This window comes from Trematomus bernacchii, unplaced genomic scaffold (genome assembly GCF_902827165.1).
Source record: "Trematomus bernacchii unplaced genomic scaffold, fTreBer1.1, whole genome shotgun sequence".
In the NCBI taxonomy this organism is placed as follows: Eukaryota; Metazoa; Chordata; class Actinopteri; order Perciformes; family Nototheniidae; genus Trematomus; species Trematomus bernacchii.
Window position 1 is genome coordinate 199,221 of NW_022987669.1, and position 22,682 is coordinate 221,902.

Here is a 22,682-nt window from a genome sequence, read left to right on the forward strand (position 1 = left end):
TCTATGTCGAAAGAAAAAAGAAGGGTGTGACTGGGAATGGGGAGGTTTTTTATTTTATTAACAAAATGATAGGTGTCCTGGATGTAGCTAGGGTGGAGTTTGGAGAGGGGATTGATGAAGTGATCTATGTATTCTGTGATGTTGTAGGTTTCAGACCAGAGGGGACCGTCCACGTCTCCACAGGCTTGTGGATCTTGGGGAGCAGGTAGAAGAGACGGGGCCTGGGCTCCTCCGGACCATCCAGATATTGTCTTTTGTTGATGGATTTGTTTCTGTATAGTGTTTCTGTAATGTTCCTAATAGTGTTTGTGTTTCTAATTGTAGTGAGTGTGTCAGGGGTCTGTAATATGTGTTGTTATTTAATTGTCTATGTGCTTCTAATATGTAATTGTCCCTGTGCTGTATGACTATTTGCCCCCCCTTGTCTGCTGGTTTAATGTGTTGGCTGTTACCTAATGTTTTAATAATATTTCTATGTTCCTGACTAATGTTGGGTGTACTATGTGGAAGGGGGCGCCAATGTCTGAGTGTGTCAAGGTTCTTATTGATGAGTTGTGTTATTTCAGGTGTTAATGTGTCAGTGTATTCCCAGGTGGACGGTCCGGTGAACGGGACAGGCTCTTGCCCCTGGTTGTTTGAGCTCCGGGGAACCAGGTGCTGGCGCGGAGACCCTGGTAGGTTGAGAGGTGGATGCCTCAGATGTTGGGCTTGAGGTCATTCTGACTTTCATAGAGCCCTTTATCATCATTGATGTAGAGTTAACATCCACTTCAATGCTCTTGGTGGCTTCACAGGGCTCTGCGACAAACAACTCTGGGTCCCTCTGCTGGTGGTGTGGTGGATCTGAGGGTGAAAAGGATGAAATGGTGTGACTGCATGGCAGAGCGACATTGCTGAAAAACTGTGTCTGCTCTGAGAGACTGTTCTCTCTCCTGCCTTCTGGGAGGAGAGACAGGAGCTTCAAGTCACAGTGCTCAACCACCACACTTAATGCAATAACCGTAACCATCTCCACGCATAGGCCTATACACACTTTGAATGCACTTTAACAATTATAAACTATTTTTATATCAATATTTTTAACTATTTATTCCCCCCGTATGATTGTTTATGTTGTCTGTCCTACTGCCACGTATGTCTAGTTTTTGCACACTGGGCCTATTTCCTTATTTTTCTATAATTTTCTTCCTTTTAAAATTCTTATTCTTATTTACTTATTGTAGTCCTCCCTCCAGCACAGCAGGTGGCAGTAATACCCCTTCAAGTTAGTGAGCTCTCTGCCATTAAAACCAAAGAAGAAGTCGGGTATGTTATTCCGGAAAACGCTCGTGAGCAGAAACACATTTTTTATTCTCGTTTTGTTTAGTTTTGTGGCTTCGCAGATTGGACCCTCCAGAACGGTTTACTCTCGGGAGTTCATTACATGTGACGAGATTACGCAATCAGGAAGCAAAGAAGGTCACTATCTTCGATTTACATGACATTAGAAACACAGAGATGACTAGCAGCATAACAATACATGTATAAATACATATGGATTTAATACAGGTCAACGTATTGAATGCATTTCCGTTATGGTTTATATCTACTTTAATTCTTCTTTATTTTAAATACATTTCTCTTTGAATGCAGTAAGTGCACACCTGATTTATTAAACAGAAGTATAATATAATGTATTGATATCCTAGTTTCTTCTTTTCTAAGGTGACATTTCTACATACACTTAATTAAATAACATCCTATTGTTATTTATTGTCTCTTGTTTTTATTTGCTTTGCATTTGATATCGAGGTAATCCAAAAGTAACAGAAAGTGAGATTAAGTTACTGACAGGTAACGAGTTGTCGTAACGGATTACATTCCTGAAGTCTATCAGGTGCTCACAGACGCTTTACAGAAGGCAGACAATGAGATAAACTGTTATTGTGGATCTGTCTACTTGCTGCTGAGGTTAATGTGTGTTTCTTTGCACCTGACACAAAGCAGGGCAGCAGAGCTCTGGTTGGATGGCGTCTCTCCGCAGCGTCGCTCTCCAGGAGCAGATCTCCATCATCCTGAGTGCTCTGACCACCGCCGCCGTGCAGGTAAGTGACCAGGGGTCCCACCGTGTCCCCACAATGTCCCCCATGAGGGTGACCAGGGGTCCCACCGTGTCCCACACAACGTCCCCCATGAGGGTGACCAGGGGTCCCACCGTGTCCCCACAATGCCCCCCATTAGAGTGACCAGGGGTCCCACCGTGTCCACACAACATCCCCCATTAGAGTGACCAGGGGTCCCACCGTGTCCACACAACATCCCCCATTAGAGTGACCTGAGGCCTGTACTACGAAGCTGGATTTTCGCTTAGCGGCTAAATTCAGGGTTAACTCTGGGTTTCCGGTCCTACGACGCTGGTTCTCTTTTTAGCGGGCTAGATCTCCATGGTAACTTATGCTGAGCGGCAAACCTGGTCCGGAGCAGGTTAGGTTGCAGGCTAAGAGATCAACTCAGTGAAAGCACCGCCTGCTGACCAATCAGAGCTCCGTGTGCGGAGTTTAAAGCGATCAAGTCATACACAAGAATATCCCCTCCCATCTTCAGAGCAATCTGACTATTATAACATTAGCGTTAAGAAAGCTTACTTAAATATCTGCCACGACATAAGTAACCGGATCAGAGTAACATTAAGTACAGTCCGCGGCACTGTGAGTGCAGACGTCGATGTGTCCCATTATCATTCATATCATATCACATCATAATGTATCATATATCTCCTTATCTGAGTCAGCTGAGCCGTATCTGGCCGTGCAACACTCACAGTGTCACATACTGTATGCAGAAGTATTATTTTAAGCAACACATTAAGTTGACGAAACACTCGAGTCAAATGTAATTAAAGTCAGATCGTGTCTTAGACGGGGGCAGTGATTTCATAAACCTGTTAATGTACGCATTCAAACACTTTTTCTTTTACCAGCTGTATTCACCTTGCAGGTGCAGCTATGTGGCTTTGATCCTGGGTAAAGTGTTTAAGTCATGGATGTTTAAAGTTTAACTTCTTCATATTTGACTAATATTAAAGTTCACTTTTCATTCAGGAAGTATGACGCTGCGCTGTCAGTACGCTTGTCCGTGTTTGTGATTGGTCGAATGCTCCAAATACCACCCCTTTCATGTGAACGCGCACCTAACTAGATAGGACACGGCTGGCTTGAGCGATCCACTTGATAACCAGCGTCGTAGTACAGTTTAGCGAGAGCGCGTATGTTTTGGATTGGGCCAACCGGCTAACTCCAACATATCCAGGTTAAGTTGAACCAGCTTCGTAGTACAGGCCTCAGGGGTCCCACCGTGTCCACACAACGTCCCCCATGAGGGTGACCAGGGGTCCCACCGTGTCCACACAACGTCCCCCATGAGGGTGACCAGGGGTCCCACCGTGTCCACACAACATCCCCATGAGGGTGACCAGGGGTCCCACCGTGTCCCCACAACGTCCCCCATGAGGGTGAACAGGGGTCCCACCGTGTCCCCACAATGTCCCCCATTAGAGTGACCAGGGGTCCCACCGTGTCCCCACAATGTCCCCCATTAGAGTGACCAGGGGTCCCACCGTGTCCCCACAATGTCCCCCATTAGAGTGACCAGGGGTCCCCACCGTGTCCCCACAATGTCCCCCATTAGAGTGACCAGGGGTCCCACCGTGTCCCCACAATGTCCCCCATTAGAGTGACCAGGGGTCCCACCGTGTCCCCACAATGTCCCCCATTAGAGTGACCAGGGGTCCCACCGTGTCCCCACAATATCCCCCATTAGAGTGACCAGGGGTCCCACCGTGTCCCCACAATGTCCCCCATTAGCTGTGTCGGATGTCAATCAACCAACAAAGTCTATAAATGTATTTACTTATTTATAAGCTAATAGTTTCAATAGAAATGTTTATTTTTAAAACGTATCTTATCGCTGCAGTAACTTATCCCACATTGTCCCTCTCTTTTGTGTCCCTCTCTTTTGTGTCCCTCTCTTTTGTGTCCCTCTCTTTTGTGTCCCTCTTTGTCCCCCATGTCTCTTGTTGGCCCCTGGTCACCTGCAGGAGATCTATGAGCTGGTGGCGGAGGGATACCAGGCTCTGCAGACGGAGATCCAGCGCAAACACAAGGAGAACCAGGACCTGAAGAAGAAGCTGATCCTCATCGAGTCCATCGTGGTGCGGGGGGTGAGAGCGGGAATCGAACCGACAACTGAGGGGAGAGCGGGGATCGAACCGACAACTGAGGACGCACAGCAACCGGAGAATGACCGGGGACACACAGCAGCTGCTGGAGGAGGAGGAGCGGTGCTGAGGGAGGAGGTAAACACAAAGAATGGGAGGGGGTCAAACTCAATGTCATCACGGAGCACCTGGTGTAATTGTATATATATTGGAGACAGGTGGGTGGGGGGGGTAGAGCACTAGTAGGCACATGGTTTTCTACTAAGGTGTTTCAAGCCACACAAAGGAAAGCCATAGGAAAAGAGATATAGGAAACATTTTAATTGTAATTTTGTGTTGGAATAAAATGCACAAACGGAGATTCTTGTCTGGACTTTGGATCCTTCCTCTGCGTAAGATCCGCTGGATTAACGATGGGCTACGTCAAGGGTGTCAAACTCAATTTCATGGCGGGCCCCATCAGCATTAAGGTTGCACTCAAAGGACCGGTTGTAACTTTAAGACTATATAGATATTAGGGCTGTCAGTCGATTAAAATATTTAATCGCGATTAATCGCAAATTAATCGCACATTTTTTATCTGTTCTAAATGTACCTTAGAGGGATATCTTTCAAGTTTTTAATACTCTTATCAACATATGAGTGGACAAATATGCTTTATATGTTTGTTTATTATCATTTGAACAATGACAAATATTCTCATGAATATTAAACACAACAACCTGAACATTACAAATATTCACCTCAATTCAACCTGTGTGTGTGTGTGTGTGTGTGTGTGTGTGTGTGTGTGTGTGTGTGTGTGTGTGTGTGTGTGTGTGTGTGTGTGTGTGTGTGTGTGTGTGTGTGGTGTGTGTGTGTGTGTGTGTGTGTGTGTGTGTGTGTGTGTGTGTGTGTGTGTGTGTGTGTGTGTGTGTGTGTGTGTGTGTGCTGTGTGTGTGTGTGTGTGTGTGTGTGTGTGTGTGTGTGTGTGTGTGGTGTGTGTGTGTGTGTGTGTGTGTGTGCTGTGTGTGTGTGTGTGTGTGTGTGTGTGTGTGTGTGTGTGTGTGTGTGTGTGTGTGTGTGTGTGTGTTGTGTGTGTGTGTGTGTGTGTGTGTGTGTGTGTGGAGCCCACACGTTGGAGCTATGTGCCGCTCAAGGCATATATGCTCGAATGGGAGCTGCCTGGACGCTGCAATCATGTAGCGCGTACTATCCGTGCTGAGTGTGCTGACTTTTCGTACAATGTCCCACTGTCTGGCTACCTGCATAAAGTCAAGTGCTCGGCGCAGTTGTCGGCGAAATGTCATTGAAACAGCTCCTTATATCCGTTAGCGCAGCTAGCTAGCACCAGATGCTAACAACAACAACACGTAAGGTGTGCCTCGCTCGCGCGAGTCGCGCCACACATACACACACCCTCCCGGTCCTCCCGATGGCCAGTCCGGGCCTGCCAGTGAGCGTGGAAGTGTGGTCTGCCACAAGCGGGCGGCAGGAGCGGGGCTGTCAGCATCAGCTTGTCGATGGTATTTTAAACTCGATGCGCTCTGAAACTACGGCGGCCGAGGACAAAAAATACACATGCGTTAATCGCGTTAAAATAATTAGTGGCGTTAATTTTTTTTTGCGTTATTAACGCGTTAACTTGACAGCCCTAATAAATATATATCAAATAATGTATTATACGACATGATTGCCTCTGCATTGGATTATTATCGGATAGGGTAATAACTTCATAATTAACTACGTGTGAAAGCAGAAGTCTGTCTCAAAATGAGATGCATTGTGGGACATGTAGTTTATGGGCAACGTGCTTCTGTAAATCGGAATATAAACGTATTATATTCTTTGAAAGCTCTTGCGGGCCGGATAAAATGAAGTCGCGTGCCGGATTTGGTCCGCGGGCCTTGAGTTTGACCCCCCTGCTCTGGAGGGAACACATGGATTTTAGCCTCTGCAGACCATTTACATGCACTAAAACCTGTAGAAAACACTACAGGAAAGGGACAAGTACAAAAAGGAAAATAGGGCCTCTTTAAGTAAATAACAAGTAAACCATCACTGAATTTAATAATGACCTCCCTGTTCTTCCTCCACACTTTTAACTTCCGCTTTAATGATGATGTGTTGTTCAAGAACAAACCGGTCACTGCATCCTTTTAAATATCGTTACTATGCCTTAAGATCCACCTTAAATACTGTGTATGCACTGAGAGCAGCTGACAGCATGTTAATCATCTCCTTATCTGAAGCTGATCTCAAGATAAAACATTTTCATTTATTTCTTCATCTCAGTCTCGTTGCCTTGGGCTGAAACTCAGGTTTTTGTGATAAGATGTTATTTGATTTTAATTCTAGATAGTTTGATAATTAAACGGAGATTTTGAGATAATGGGATAAAAAAAAAAAGCTTCAATGAAATGAACCTTAAAGGGGACCTATCATGCAAAATGCACTTGTGTACGTCTTTTCTACATGAATATGTGTCCCCGGTGTTCCAGGGAACTCACCAAGTGTCAGAAAACACAACCCTCTCTATTTTCCTCCATACCCAAATCTCTAAAAAAGGGGCTGCAACGGATCTGATAAAAACTGATCCAGATTTGAACACTGTCCTGACGTCAGGACGGTGGCGCTACGGCTATTGGGCCAACTCCACCAATCAGGAGGAGACAGCCACGGCCATTGCTGTTCGAAAGCGCTGGAGACGCTGTAGTACATATGCCAGGCCTGTAGATGGTGCTGTTCTCACAGAATCAGCCCTTGCAAAAACAGAGCTAGAAATGGTCAAATTGAGCAAAATGAGGCATGGCTAAAATGCATGATCTGTTTGGTATTTTGAAGAAAAAAAAGTATAAATATGCCTTATATAGGTATGGTCCTACACTATATTATTCAAATATAGCATGATAGGTCCACTTTTAAAGAGCACCTATCATGCAAAATGCACTTGTTAATGTATTTTATACATAAACACGTGCCCCCGATGTGTCGGGGAACTCACACAGCGTCAGAAAATAAAACCCTCTCTCTTTTCCTCCGTACCCAAATCTTTTAAAAACGGGAGAACAACGAGCGGATACAGATTTGCTGCCGATATGACGTCAAATCGGCGGTGGACCCACAGAAAGTTGCTATCAGAAACAATGCCTGAGGGTTTTGGACGTAATCTCGTCTTTGTTTACATTAGCAAGCCTCGCTAACACTGAGAGCTAACCTGTACTGGAGAGCACGTGTTTAAAAAGCAGGAAATAAAAAAAGGAACGCGGGTGACCAGGGGTCCCACCGTGTCCCCACAATGTCCCCCATTAGAGTGACCAGGGGTCCCACCGTGATAAACCCGCAAGAGAAAAAGTATGAGCTCCATACTGTTTCAGAAATAATCCTTGATGTGGTTTAGAACAGGATGGTGTTTTATCACAGCAGAATTTTACTTTATCTCCGGTAGAATTCTGATCAGGCATTAGCTCCGCCTCCTCTTTTTTTTTTTTTCAAGCTAAGGACCCAAAATCCTTGTTTCTCTAACAGCTGGAACAGAGGGGTATGAGCAGTATGAGGCATGGCTACAACGGGGCATCTGTTTGGGATTTGAAGCAAAAAACTTCACAGACATGTTTTTTATATATTTTTATATATCTGAGACCCATAATATATGCCTTAAAATAGCATGATAGGTGCACTTTAAATCCCTTTTTAAATCTTTCAAATTCTAATATTCTTTTATACATTTATATATTGTATTTTTGGGGGGATTTAAGGTATAATTTTTTCTGATGTTCCATTATAAAATACAAAATAAATTGGTCTTTTAATTAATGCATTTTTTACAATCATTTACCAAATACACCTTGAATTAAGGTCACACAAATTAAAGTAGGAATTTGGTATTAAATTGTATTTCTGGTGGAATTAAAGACGTTTGAAGTCTTCCCCACTTTAAGCTGTAACTGTTATTATTACTGTTTTATTTCCTGTGTTCATTTTGACGTTTATTCTTTCCAGCTTCCCGACGTGGTGTTGATCAAAGACGAAGACTCAGACAGTAACCACAGCTCAGAGGAAGGTGAGGGGAAACCACCCAGTATTTTGTTATTTTTTCTGTAAACTTAATTAACAAATGGTTAAAAAACGACGTCACCATATTTGAATATTTTATTTGCGTCACTTGAGACAACTCTTAAAATGAAGAAACTTAAATTATTTAAAAAACAAAGCTTTGAGGTTAACAACAATCATTTTAAGTGTTACAAAACTTGATAAACTATCACGTGTGTCTCATCTAACCTCTGCAGAAAGAAGGTTTACAGACAATTTCTGAGAAGAACAAGAAATATATTCAGTGTTTTATATATTTCTCTTATGCATGGTCCACACGGCAGCGTGCTTGCCGACGGGCATGTCTGAAACTCGGCAAACAACCAATCACATGAATCTCCCGCCCCAGATACACAAGCATGCGGTTTGATTGGCTAGAGCTTGTACTGGCATATGATTTGATTGGCTGGCGCTTCCGTCGAAGCTTCCGTCGAAGCTTCAAAAGTTGAGCTTTTCTCAACTTTTGAAGCGAGCAAAGCGAAGCGACGCAACCACAAAGTTCGGCAAAGCGTGACCCCATTCAAAGTGAATGGGAAGAAGCGTTGAAGCTTCAACGCACGCCGCCGCGTGGACGGGCCGTTACACTCAGACCGAAATGCAGATTTTGAAATTGAAAATGTTAAAGTGATGCCGGAAAACTATATTTCTGTATAATTTCTCCAGAAATATGAGCATCAAACAGAGAGAGCGTCAGACGGCAGAGACAGCTTTGTTTTTACGGAGAATAATTATAGGATGGATGTCCGGTGGGTCTGACACTGAAACTGAGATTTATGAGTTTCTTTTACTGTCCTTTTTGTTCTATAGAGGAAGTAAAGAAACCGTGACTCTGAATTTGTGTTTATATATAATTTAGAATCAGTCATATTTTTGTTTATCAATTTGACACTGCTTGATTTTGTATTGTATAATAATTCTCATGTTATAATTATTATCTTTTTGTATTATTGTTTTACACATTCGAAATAAATCCAATCAAATCAAATGTGTTGTTTGAGGTGACTCAGCAGCTTTAAGAAATGAAGACACTATTATTTCCCACTTCGCTCTAATGCATTATTTTCACCACCGGAAAGTGGGCGGGACTTAATTTTGTCCGGAAGTGACGTTAGCGCCCTCATACTTTATTCTTCCTCTCAGTGATGCGTTTTGTATTTCCCTGCAGATGATAAAACGTCTTCCTCCAGAGATCTTGTCAGCCGGAGCGTGAAGAGACTCTGGCCCGGAGGCGAGGACGCCGACAGGAAGTCCTCCTCGGAGACGCCGAAACCAGCGAAGAAGAACTTCCCAGTGTATTTGGTGGACTCTCTGGAGGCCGGAGAGTCGCTCGGATCCTTCTCCTCTCAGACGGACCCGAACAGACCCTCGTTCTTCAGCCTCACAGAGTCTCCCTCCAGCAGCCCCAGAACTACACTTCAGATGGTGAAACTCTAGTTATTTTTACATTACATGTATGTTGTTAGACGCTTTTATCCAAAGCGGGCAATCCCCACAGGAGCAATTTGGGGTGAAGTGTCTCAGGGACACAACGACATGCTGACTGCAGTGGGGTTTGAACCTGTGCTCCCCTGATCCCAACACCAACGCACTAGTCCACTGCGCCACTAGTCCACTGCGCCACAAGTCCACTGCTCCACTGCGCCACTAGTCCACTGCTCCACTGCGCCACTAGTCCACTGCTCCACTGCGCCACTAGTCCACTGCTCCACTAGTCCACTGTGCCACAGCGCCACAAGTCCACTGCTCCACTAGTCCACTGTGCCACAGCGCCACAAGTCCACTGCTCCACTAGTCCACTGTGCCACAAGTCCACTGCTCCACTGCGCCACTAGTCCACTGCGCCACTAGTCCACTGTGCCACAGCGCCACAAGTCCACTGCTCCACTAGTCCACTGTGCCACAAGTCCACTGCTCCACTGCGCCACTAGTCCACTGCTCCACTGCGCCACTAGTCCACTGCTCCACTGCGCCACTAGTCCACTGCTCCACTGCGCCCACTAGTCCACTGCTCCACTGCGCCACTAGTCCACTGCTCCACTGCGCCACTAGTCCACTGCGCCACTAGTCCACTGCTCCACTGCGTCACTAGTCCACTGCTCCACTGCGCCACTAGTCCACTGCTCCACTGCTCCACTAGTCCACTGTGCCACTAGTCCACTGCGTCACTAGTCCACTGCGTCACTAGTCCACTGCGCCACTAGTCCACTGCTCCACTGCGTCACTAGTCCACTGCTCCACTGCGCCACTAGTCCACTGCGCCACTAGTCCACTGCGCCACTAGTCCACTGCGCCACTAGTCCACTGCTCCACTGCTCCACTGCGTCACTAGTCCACTGCGCCACTAGTCCACTGCTCCACTGCGTCACTAGTCCACTGCGCCACTAGTCCACTGCTCCACTGCGCCACTAGTCCACTGCTCCACTGCGCCACTAGTCCACTGCGTCACTAGTCCACTGCGCCACAGCCCTCCCCTCCCTTATTTCAAAATAAAAGCTTTGAGGTTAGGTTCAGGCCCAATTCCAAACCGCCCCCCTACACACTACTCCTCCGTTTGCTCGTTCACAAATAGTTCCTGCAAACATTAACTGATAAACTGCACTACAAGAGACACATTTAATATCGTCATACAGATGTTAACAACTTCATGCTACCTCGTATTGTTTTTAACTGCATTTTATTATAAAGTTGTGTATATTTACAGACTGTTGCAAAAACAAAGCGACTTACAAACATCAGATTTTAAAACAAAAAGTGTTTTACAAAAAATAAACACCATTTAAAAAAAAAAAAAAAAAAAAAAATTTAGTTTTATTTGTTTAATTTTTAATCCAAGAGAAGCTGATTTGAAACCGTTGTTACGTAGATTTACGGCATTTCCTGTGTCAGCTGGAGAGAGGGGAGTTCGTCCCAAAGCCTTGTGCTGTTTTCACACCCTCCATCTCGTTAGAGTGAGACTACAGACGGAGTTCACTCCATCACTGAGGGGGAGTGGGTAGGGTGTGGTTTGGAATTGGGCCCTAGTTTGTACTAAAGCCCTCTTTGTTTTAGCCTGCTGAACTCCTACCGTTACTCACTACAGCTTCTGTACTCCCTCTCTGAAAGAACAGGAAATCTTCACACCTTATTGATGCTTTTTGTGTTTTCGTGCAGACGGACTCTCCTTCCAGCCCCAGAACGCTGTCGTCCTTCCCTCAGTTTCATCAGGACGGGAACCTGGAAGACGGCGACGCCTTCGGGCTGAAGATGGTCAGCGTCAGCGGCTCGTATTCGACCGAGAGCAGTGACTCGGCGTTTGATTACGAGATGAGGTGGGAAGAAGTGGAGTACAAATACTTCGTTACTGTACTTAAGCACATGTTTCTGGTATCAGTACTTTACTCCACTACTTATTTTCCTGACGACTTTTTAATTTGACTTCTTACATGTTGAACCCAAATACCTGTACTTTCTACTTCTTACATGTTGAACACAAATACCTGTACTTTCTACTTCTTACATGTTGAACCCAAATACCTGTACTTTCTACTTCTTACATGTTGAACCCAAATACCTGTACTTTCTACTTCTTACATGTTGAACACAAATACCTGTACTTTCTACTTCTTACATGTTGAACACAAATACCTGTACTTTCTACTTCTTACATGTTGAACACAAATACCTGTACTTTCTACTTCTTACATGTTGAACACAAATACCTGTACTTTCTACTTCTTACATGTTGAACCCAAATACCTGTACTTTCTACTTCTACTGTTGAACCCAAATACCTGAACCCAAATACCTGTACTTTCTTACTTCTCACATGTTGAACCCAAATACCTGTACTTTCTACTTCTCACATTTCCAAACAGGCTGGTTCCTTTAGTTTGAATGTGTGTTTGGTGGCGTGATCATTATTATTTAGAGTCATTGCGTGCCTATTGATTTGAACACGATCCGTGTATCCATCATTTCCTGGTCTTCTCTAAAGAAGAGGGACCAATGAAAACGTTGTCATGTTGCCGTTGTTCAGCATGGAAACATTCATTAGCTAACAATGACATTATTGTTCTATTAATATAAAGGGAGGTCAGGTACTCTTTAAAACAGCTGCTAGTTATGGGTACTTTTTACTGAAGTACATTTCAAAGCCCTCTTTACTTTTACTTGAGTAAAGAAGTTTAGTCAGTACTTCTACTTTGACCAGAGTATTTTTAAACGCGAGTATCTGTACTTCTACTTGAGTAAAGGATGTGTGTACCTCTCTGATTTCGATATGATCTTCTCCTCCAGGGACCAGACGCAGTTTATCGGCGCTGAGGGAGGGAAGCGTCTGTTTTGCTCCGTGTGTTCGAAGACTTACGCCACCTCTCAGAACCTGGAGGTGCACATGAGGATCCACACCGGTGAGAGGCCCTTCAGGTGTGCACATTGCGGGAAGAAGTTCACGCAGTCGGCGCACCTAAAGGCTCACGAGCACGTGCACAGCGGGGAGCGCCCGTACACGTGCACGCTCTGCCCGCGCAGCTTCATCGTCAAATACAGCCTGAAGCTGCACATGGACCGCTACCACGTCTCTGGAGGCGAACAAAATCTAATGTTGACGTAATGTGTAAACAAGAGAATACGTTTTTACCTAAAAATGTACTTAAGTACAGTCAGGGAAGTATTTGTACTTCACTACTTCCCACCTCTGGTTTTCACATGCTTCCTGTTTTCAGGCTCCTCCAACAGAGCAACACAATAAAACAGATAAAATAGTGCAGGTAAATACAAATAGAATAGAATAGAAATAGTGCCAGACGAGTCGATATACAAGTAATTGGAATATGATATATTAGATAACTAATTTGTAAGTTGCAAACAGATTAATTTTATGGATGTTCTTAAAAAAGTTCAGGTGTTTAACAGTCTTATGGCCTGTGGGATGAAACTGACCCTGAGGCTGGTGGCTTTAGACCAGATGCTGCAGGTGAATAATGTGTGTGATGGAAACTTCTGAAGCAATGGCGACGAAACTCAGAGAGCTGGAACTTTGATGGCAAACACTGACGGTTTATTTGGAGCTTTGGCCGGAGAATTCACAAGACATGAGCTGAGCCACGAGGTGACATTACATTACATCACATGTCACTTGTTAGACGCTTTTATCCAAAGCGACTTACATACATTCAGTACTGTGGACAAATCCCCACAGTGAGCATAATTTGGTGGTGAAGTGTCTCAAGGGGACACAACGACATGCTGAACTGCAGTTGGGGTTTTGAAACTGTGAAACCCCTGAATCCCCAACACGTTGTGATGTTGTGTGTGTGTGTGTAGTGTGTGTGTGTGTGTGTGTGTGTGTGTGTGTGTGTGTGTGTGTGTGGTGTGTTGTGTGTGGTGTGTGTGTGTGTGTGTGTGTGTGTGTTGTGTGTGTGTGTGTGTGTGTGTGTGTGTGTGTGTGTGTGTGTGTGTGTGTGTGTGTGTGTGTGTGTGTGGGGCAGGGCAGAAATAGACTCTTTGAAATATATCTATTAATCAGTTAATTTAGAAAAAAAATTATACCATCTTTGGAAAAATATTGAACCGATGCAGAAAAACTTAATTACAGTTATTGTGTTTTTCTTTGTTTATAAAACTCTTCCTACAGTTTTGTATGTTATTACTTTTTGTATTTTGCAGATTTTTTAACATATGTATATATATATTTTAAGTTATCTTAAACCTACGTGTGTTGCTCTTCTGACGACTGAAGCTTTTTTGGGAATGTTTTCTTCCAAAAGAGGATTTATTTGTACTTGTAAGAAATCACTAATTGACCTGTCACCTCTGCAAAAGGTGTTTTAAAGAATCCTGAATAAATATGATCGTGTTTTAAAATTCACATTTCACCTCTTCTGTCTTAAAGGTGATGATTGAACAGTATTTCAAGAACAAGAAGTGTTTCAGTTTGTGCTGCTGGCAGTGTGTCTCATGGTCTCCATTATTTTAAATAGCAATAGCTGTTGATAGTGGTTCTGTATTTTAGTTTTTGGATTAGCTATTATTTAATGTGAATATGATCGGGGCGTGGAGCAAAATAAAGAATTGCTTTATGCACTAAATGATGACTGCAAAGATACACGAAAAGAAAAAAACAGATAATAAAAGCAATATGAAAACTGACATTGCAGAGCGAAACATTAGCAGGCTAATAATCATAATCATCATTAATTAGTTTTAGATGAAAGTCTATCAATAAAGGATTGACATGATTGAAATAAATGTGTGTTTGGGGTCACACTGGTATAATTCACAACTAAACTCTTAGATTCTAATATACAGCACATATTCTATTTATATACAGACTATTTCTATTTTGTGGTAATAAAATATGCAGAAAATAATGCAATAAATGCAGAAAATAATGTAAACATTGCAAACACTAATGAAAAAACTACTATAATAATTCTGCAAGAAATAATTTAAACTGAGACGTTGCACATGCGCACTAGCTCTCTAGTCCTTGTTGCCCCCGCTTCACTTCCGGGTTTGTCTCCGGACTGTTTACATCTCGTTGGGGGAATCTAGTCCAGATTTCCACTTTTTATTCTTATTATAATAAACATTAAACCATAAAACATGTCCCCTGCCGCGTCCCTGCACGCGCAGCTCGCCTCCATCATGGAGGTCCTCGCGAACACGGCGGTGGCGGAGATCTGTGAGCTCGTGGACAGCGGGCTCGCGGTGCTACAGCTCGAGGTCTCGCGGAGCCGCAAAGAGAACGAGGCGCTGCGCAGAAAGCTGCGGCTCGTGGAGATCCGAGCGGTCCGGGTCACCGCAAGCGGAAGAACCACCGTAGGCGGCACCGCGCTGAGAACCACCGTAGGTGGCAGAACCACCGCAGCCGGCAGAACCAACGCAGGCGGAACGGCGCTGAGAACCACCGCAGGCGGCAGAACCACCGCATGCGGCACCGCGTTGCCCCTATCTAACGGCCGCGCTGCCGCTCAGCTTTCCGCTCATCATCAGCCTGGAAACGGCCGGAGGACCGGAAAAACTGGAGGTAAAAAAGTTTATTTGAACTTTAGGTAAAACATTTTTAATAAAGTGTTTTAATGGAACTTGTTGGTCATCTGTCACCACTTTTTAATGGCGGCTAGCTGTCTCCTCCACATGAACTTTTTCATTTCTCAAAATAACAAACATTAATCCTAGGGGTTAGGGTTATTTACACTAGAGAGCCTGGAAAAAAAAGTGCGTATTTAGTCAGATTTTTTTTTTTAAGTTCGTATTTAAAGAGTCTGTAAAAAACAAAAAAAGTGGCGACAGATAACCCAAAAGTACATTTTTAATTAGAAAATGCATTTCCTGCTGAAAATGCGTGCGAATGCTGTAAGTGTAAACTGTGTACATTTGTTGCTGAAAAAGCAGAATATTTTATTAGTTGTCTGCTTTTAGCTACAAAAACCAAGTAAGTGTGTGAGCCCAGAGATCAAAGGTTACCATGGTGACGATGTTATCAAACACCTGTGTGTGATCCCAGAGATCAAAGGTTACCATGGTGACGACGTTATCAAACACCTGTGTGTGAGCCCAGAGATCAAAGGTTTCCATGGAGATGTGCAGTGAAAGGAGAGCCTTTCCATTGATCTGAATGAGAAATAAACCTCTTACATTTACAACTATAGTTGAAAAACGGTAACATTTCACATTGCACAGCATTCGCACTAATTATCCGTCATGGGAGAAGTAATCTGATCCTCACAGAGAATAGGTGGTTTTAAAAAAAGGGAATTTGTGAGAGTCACTTTACTGCCAAAGGATATCTATTGTTACAGTCTAAAGGTGTTCATGTATCATCAGAAGCATCTCTGACATTATCATGTCATCCTAACTGATGAGCAATAAGCACCATGGTTTTTAAATATTGATAGACATTTTTTTCTTTCACCTCCTGCAGGTGAGGCGGTGCGATGTGGATACGCTGACCCCTCTGAACACGATGCTACACGGGGGACGGTGAGGACTCTTTAAAGTAGAGACACTACATACTGATATACACCTGAACATCAGCAGGAGAGGACTCTTTAAAGTAGAGACACTACATACTGATATACAGCTGAACATCAGCAGGAGAGGACTCTTTAAAGTAGAGACACTACATACTGATATACACCTGAACATCAGCAGGAGAGGACTCTTTAAAGTAGAGACACTACATACTGAAATACACCTGAACATCAGCAGGAGAGGACTCTTTAAAGTAGAGACAATACATACTGATATACACCTGAACATCAGCAGGAGAGGACTCTTTAAAGTAGAGACAATACATACTGATATACACCTGAACATCAGCAGGAGAGGACTCTTTAAAGTAGAGACACTACATACTGATATACACCTGAACATCAGCAGGAGAGGACTCTTTAAAGTAGAGACACTACATACTGATATACACCTGAACATCAGCAGGAGAGGACTCTTTAAAGTAGAGACACTACATACTGATATACACCTGAACATCAGCAGGAGAGGACTCTTTAAAGTAGAGACACTACATACTGATATACACCTGAACATCAGCAGGAGAGGACTCTTTAAAGTAGAGACACTACATACTGATATAGACCTGAACATCAGCAGGAGAGGACTCTTTAAAGTAGAGACAACTACATACTGATATACACCTGAACATCAGCAGGAGAGGACTCTTTAAAGTAGAGACACTACATACTGATATACACCTGAACAACAGCAGGAGAGGACTCTTTAAAGTAGAGACACTACATACTGATATACACCTGAACATCAGCAGGAGAGGACTCTTTAAAGTAGAGACACTACATACTGATATACACCTGAACATCAGCAGGAGAGGACTCTTAAAGTAGAGACACTACATACTGATATACACCTGAACATCAGCAGGAGAGGACTCTTTAAAGTAGAGACACTAAATACTGATATACACCTGAACATCAGCAGGAGAGGACTCTTTAAAGTAGAGACACTACATACTGATATACACCTGAACATCAGCAGGAGAGGACTCTTTAAAGTAGAGACACAAAATACTGATATAGTGTAGTGGAGTATAAGTATGAAGTAGACCTCTCTTAAATCTCTCTCTCTTTTTGCAGCTGGCTGTCGGAGAATCCATCAAACTGACGATCAAAGTGGAGGACGACGAGTTCTGTTCCCAAACTGAGCCGCACCGTGAGTCCAGTTATAATAAACTCTCTTTTTATTGGACATAATATCCAAAATCTAAGACGATACCTGGTCACATATTTCCATAAAGAAATTGCAATTTGAGCAATTTGACAGAGATTTATAGATTAGAGCAGGGGTGTCAAACTCAATTTCATCACGGGCCACATCAGCATTATGGTTGCACTCAAAGGGCCGGTTGTAACTTTAAGACTATATCATTAATTAATATAACTTCATAATTATCTACGTCTGAAAGCAGAAGTCTAGAGCAAATAATTGCAAGTCTCTTCAGTAAGAATGTCACAATATGATTTTAAAAGAAAAGCCACATTCTGGAAAAACATTGATTGTGACATTTTGAAAAAGAGAAGTGACATTTTGAAAAAAAAATCTATTTATGAGAAAAAGGCTAATTCTAAGAAAAAAGGCATATTTGGACAAAAAAAGTCAAATTCTGAGAAAAAGTCAAATTTGAGATGCATTGTGGGACATGTCGTTTATGGGCAACGTGCTTCTGTAAAGTAGCATGTAACCGTATAATAAACATATTATATTCTTTGCAAGCTCTTGTGGGGCCACATAAAATGAAGTCGCGGGCCGGATTTGGCCCCCGGGCCTTGAGTTTGACACCCCTGGATTAGAGCATTTGACATACGATTTTTTAGTACACTGTAACATTTTGAAGCCGTTCTCACGCTAAATTAAAGTGTTACTATCATTTGAATCATAAAAAAGCACTCGATAAAGTTTGTGAAAGTGTTCAATTCTGGTCTTATTTTCTCCAGGTGTTGACGGACACACAGAGAAGGAAGCCCCGCCCCCTCTGACCAAACAGGAAGTAGCGAAGGAAGTTGTCAGCTCTTCCTGCCAGAGGTCAGAGGTCAGCGGAGGGTCTGACTGCCTGATATTCGAACCACAGCTCCAACACCCCCCGCTCATTACCCACAATCCTTTGGGGGAGGATCCCAGCTGCTCGTACGCCAGCAACAGCGTTTCTGCGACGTCGGATTCGAACAGTTTTCATATAGTTACTGACGAAGGAAACGGCCAGCAGGGGAAACAGTTCTTCTGCACTTTCTGTGGGAAGACTATGGCCTGCCTGAAGAACCTGAAGACTCACCTGAGGGTCCACACAGGTGAGGGGGTTGTCGTAGCAACTTAAAATCAGCTGCTGTCTAGAGAAAATAATGAGTTAGGCAAAGAATGCATGGGGGGGGGGGGGGGGTTACCTTGGTTGGTGATTGGCTAATGGTTACAACAAGACAAAACATCGTTATGACATCATAAGTGGCCAAAATCTGATCAGCTCATTTTTCAGACAGGTTTTTTATAGAAATGGATCAGGACAAAAAGAGAGAGGATCTTTGTTCCTGAACTTTCAGAGTCTCTTTCCACAGAGGGGACACATGTTTGATGTAGAAGAGACATGAAGAAGAGGGGACACATGTTGATGTAGAAGGACATGAAGAAGAGGGGACACATTGTTGATGTAGAAGAGACAATGGAGAAGAGGGGACACATGTTGATTAGAAGAGACATGAAGAAGAGGGGACACATGTTGATGAAGAAGAGACATGAAGAAGAGGGGGACACATGTTGATGGTAGAAGAGACATGAAAAGGAAGGGTACACATGTTGAAGGTAGAGAGACATAGAGGGGACACATGTTGATGTAGAAGAGACATGAATGCAAGAGAGGGGACACATGTTGATGTAGAAGAGACATGAAGAAGAGGGGACACATGTTGATGGAGAAGAGACATGAAGAAGAGGGGACACAATGTTGATGTAGAAGAGACATGAAGAAGAGGGGACACATGTTGATGTAGAAGAGACATGAAGAAGAGGGGACACATGTTGATGTAGAAGAGACATGGAAGAAGATGGGGACACATGTTGATGTAGAAGAGACCTGAAGAAGAGGGGACACATGTTGATGTAAGAAGAGACATGAAGAAGAGGGGACACATGTTGATGTAGAAGAGACAGTGAAGAAGAGGGACACATGTTGATGTAGAAGAGACATGGAAAGAGAGGTGGGAACCACATGTGATTGTAGGAAGAGACAATGGACGAGAGAAGGGGACACATGTTTGATGAGAGAGACCCATGGAAGAAGAGGGGACACATGTTGATGAAGTAAGAGACATGGAAGACATGAGAGAGGGACACAACATGTTTGATGTAGAAGAGACTGGAGAAGAGGGACACATGTTGATGTAGAAGAGACATGGAGAAGAGGGGACACATGTTTGATGTAGAAGAGACATGGAAGAAGAGGGGACACATGTTGATGTAGAAGAGACATGAAGAAGAGGGGACACATGTTGATGAAGCTAGGTAGACATGAAGAAGAGGTGGGACACATGTTGATGTAGAAGAGACATGAGAAGAGGGGACACATGTTGATGTAGAAGAGACATGGCGAAGAGGGGACACATGTTGATGTAGAAGAGACAGGAAGAAAGGGGACACATGTTGATGAGAAGAGACATGAAGAGAGGGGACACATGTGATGTAGAAGAGACATGAGAAGAGGGGACACATGTTGATGTAGAAGAGACATGAAGAAGAGGGGACACATGTTGATGTAGAAAGAGACATGAAGAAGAGGGACACATGTTGATGTAGAAGAGACATGAAGAAGAGGGACACATGTTGATGAAGAAGAGACAGGAAGAAGAGGGGACCACATGTTGATGAAGAAGAGACATAAGAAGAGGGGACACATGTTGATGTAGAAGAGACATGAAGAAGGGGGACACATGTTGATGTAGAAGAGACATGAAGAAGAGGGGGACACATGTTGATGTAGAAGAGACATGAAGAAGAGGGGACACATGTTGATGTAGAAGAGACATGAAGAAAGGGGACACATGTTGATGTAGAAGAGACATGAAGAAGAGGGGACACATGTGATGTTAGAGAGACATGAAGAAGAGGGGACACATGTTGATGTAGAAGAGACATGAAGAAAGGGGACACATGTTGATGTAGAAGAGACATGAAGAAGAGGGGACACATGTTGATGTAGAAGAGACATGAAGAAGAGGGGACAACATGTTGATGTAGAAGAGACATGAAGAAGGGGGGACACATGTTGATGTAGAAGAGACATGAAGAAGAGGGGACACTTTGATGTAGAAGAGACATGAAGAAGAGGGGACACATGGTGATGTAGAAGAGACATGAAGAAAAGGGGACATATGGTTGATGTAGAAGAGACATGAAGAAAAGGGGACACATGTTGATGTAGAAGAGACATGTAAGAAAGAGGGGACACATGTTGAGTGTAGAAGAGACAGTGAAGAAGAGGGGACACATGTTGATGTAGAAGAGACAGTGAAGAAGAGGGGACACATGTTGATGTAGAAGAGACATGAAGAAGAGGGGACACATGTTGATGTAGAAGAGACATGAAGAAGAGGGGTACACATGTTGATGTAGAAGAGACATGAAGAAGAGGGGACACATGTTGATGTAGAAGAGACATGAAGAAGAGGGGACACATGTTGATGTAGAAGAGACATGAAGAAGAGGGGACACATGTTGATGTAGAAGAGACATGAAGAAGAGGGGACACATGTTGATGTAGAAGAGACATGAAGAAGAGGGGACACATGTTGATGTAGAAGAGACATGAAGACTAGGATTTTACATAATAGGTGACCTTTAATCTGTGATGTTTCCTCCTGCAGGTGAGAAACCGTTCGTCTGCTCGCTCTGCGGGACGCGTTTCTCCGACTCCAGCAACCTGAAGCGGCATCAGAGCGTCCACACAGGAGAGAAACGATACGGCTGCGCTCACTGCGGGAAACGATTCGCTCAGTCCGGGTCGCTGAAGGTCCACATGAGCGTGCACACCGACTGCAAACAGTTCAGGTGTTCCTTCTGCGGGAAGACGTTCATCTCCGGGAGCCATTTGAGGAGACACGTCAACGAACACGTCAACGAACACGTCAACGAACACGTCACCGAACACGTCAACGAACACGTCACCGAGAAGAGGTTCGAGGAAACGCTACCGTGATGGAGAAGGGACGAAAACTTGAGGAACACGTCGTATTCTGGAAAAATATATCATGTGTGTAATCCATAACACAATTCAAACGGGATTGGAAAGATTATTGACAACCATTAACTTTCAAACTCTCTTTTTGGAAATAAGGTCCCATGATTTTAGCCGCCGAGAAGATGTTCGAGGAAACACTACAGTGATGGAGAAGGGACGAAAGAGAGAGGAACACGGGGACAACATTTTCTTTTATATTGACAGATATCAGGTGTGTAATCCATAGCAAAAGATTAAATAATGTCCCATGAACTCATCCGTGGAGAAGAGGTTTGCAGAAACACTATAGTGTTGGAAAAGGCACGAAAAAGAGAGGAACACGGGGACAACATGTTGTTTTAATTGACATAAACTTTCAAACTCTCTTTTCGGAAATAAGGTCCCATTATGCCGCGTTTCCACTACACGGCCTCGCTCGGCCTCGCTCGGTATGGCTAGGCCTCGTTAGGCCTGGCTCACTTTATGGCGCATTTCCATTACAGTTTAGGAACTGGGGCAGTATCTATAGTAACGCAGTGTAGGCGGAGCCGTGACGTCATCTTCAATGAGAACCCCAGAAAAACAACACAGCCGTTAGCTGTTAGCCCTCAGAGCTCACAGCTCCTCATATCTGTTCAGAAACTAGACAAAAGTTAAACAAGTACAAACCACAGACTGTCTGTGTCATGGTGAATACAGTCGCTGCTTTATTTATGTCTGTATAGGCCGTTGTTGTGAGTGTGGACGGTCGGAGCATATACTGCGTTAGCTTAGCCAATCTCCATTTAGAAAACACGCATTTTAAAAGGTTTTTCACCTGCCGTCTGTCTGCAGACTTGACAAAGCATTAATTCATGGTTTTTACTAACCGGTATCAGTATGTTGTTACTTCGGCATCATTTTGAAACGTGTATTACAATTAAATCACGGTCAAATATGTCCATCTTGTTGTAGTTGTAGCCCCCTTGCCAGCGCTCCTCTCTCTAGTTTAGCATACTCAGCCCGACTCAGCCTCGTTGTCTCTGGCCCTAGACCCACGATTTTATGAGGCCAGAAAAACTGTGAATTAGGACCCGCCGGCCGGTACTAGGCCAAGTGGAAACGCAACCAAAGACGGGCCGCTGACGTCACAGCCCTCTTAAACCGTGCTCCGCGCTGTAGTGGAAACGCGCCATTAGATGGTCCCGCAGAGAAGAGGTA

At 43.8% G+C, this 22,682-nt stretch overlaps 1 protein-coding gene across 1 annotated transcript; it reads left to right on the forward strand.

Moving 5' to 3' along the window:
- The first annotated feature begins 1,306 nt into the window (after window positions 1–1,306).
- Window positions 1,307–21,944, forward strand: LOC117487290 (zinc finger protein 658B-like). Its single transcript, XM_034135980.1, has 12 exons — window positions 1,307–1,458; window positions 1,984–2,084; window positions 4,076–4,333; window positions 8,177–8,237; window positions 9,435–9,691; window positions 11,420–11,577; window positions 12,545–12,856; window positions 14,851–15,278; window positions 16,176–16,234; window positions 17,359–17,434; window positions 18,217–18,567; window positions 21,130–21,944. The coding sequence occupies exons 1-12, from the start codon at window positions 1,308–1,310 to the stop codon at window positions 21,459–21,461; spliced, it is 2,544 nt and encodes an 847-aa protein (XP_033991871.1). The 5' UTR covers window position 1,307; the 3' UTR covers window positions 21,462–21,944.
- Window positions 21,945–22,682: the final 738 nt, after the last annotated feature.

Coding starts and splice junctions, on each gene's coding strand:
- LOC117487290 (XM_034135980.1), top strand. CDS start 1,308: ATGTTATTCCGGAAAACGCTCGTGAGCAGAAACACATTTTTTATTCTC. Junction 9,692..11,419: donor CCAGAACTACACTTCAGATG/GTGAAACTCTAG, acceptor GTTTTCGTGCAG/ACGGACTCTCCTTCCAGCCC. Junction 15,279..16,175: donor GAGGACCGGAAAAACTGGAG/GTAAAAAAGTTT, acceptor CACCTCCTGCAG/GTGAGGCGGTGCGATGTGGA.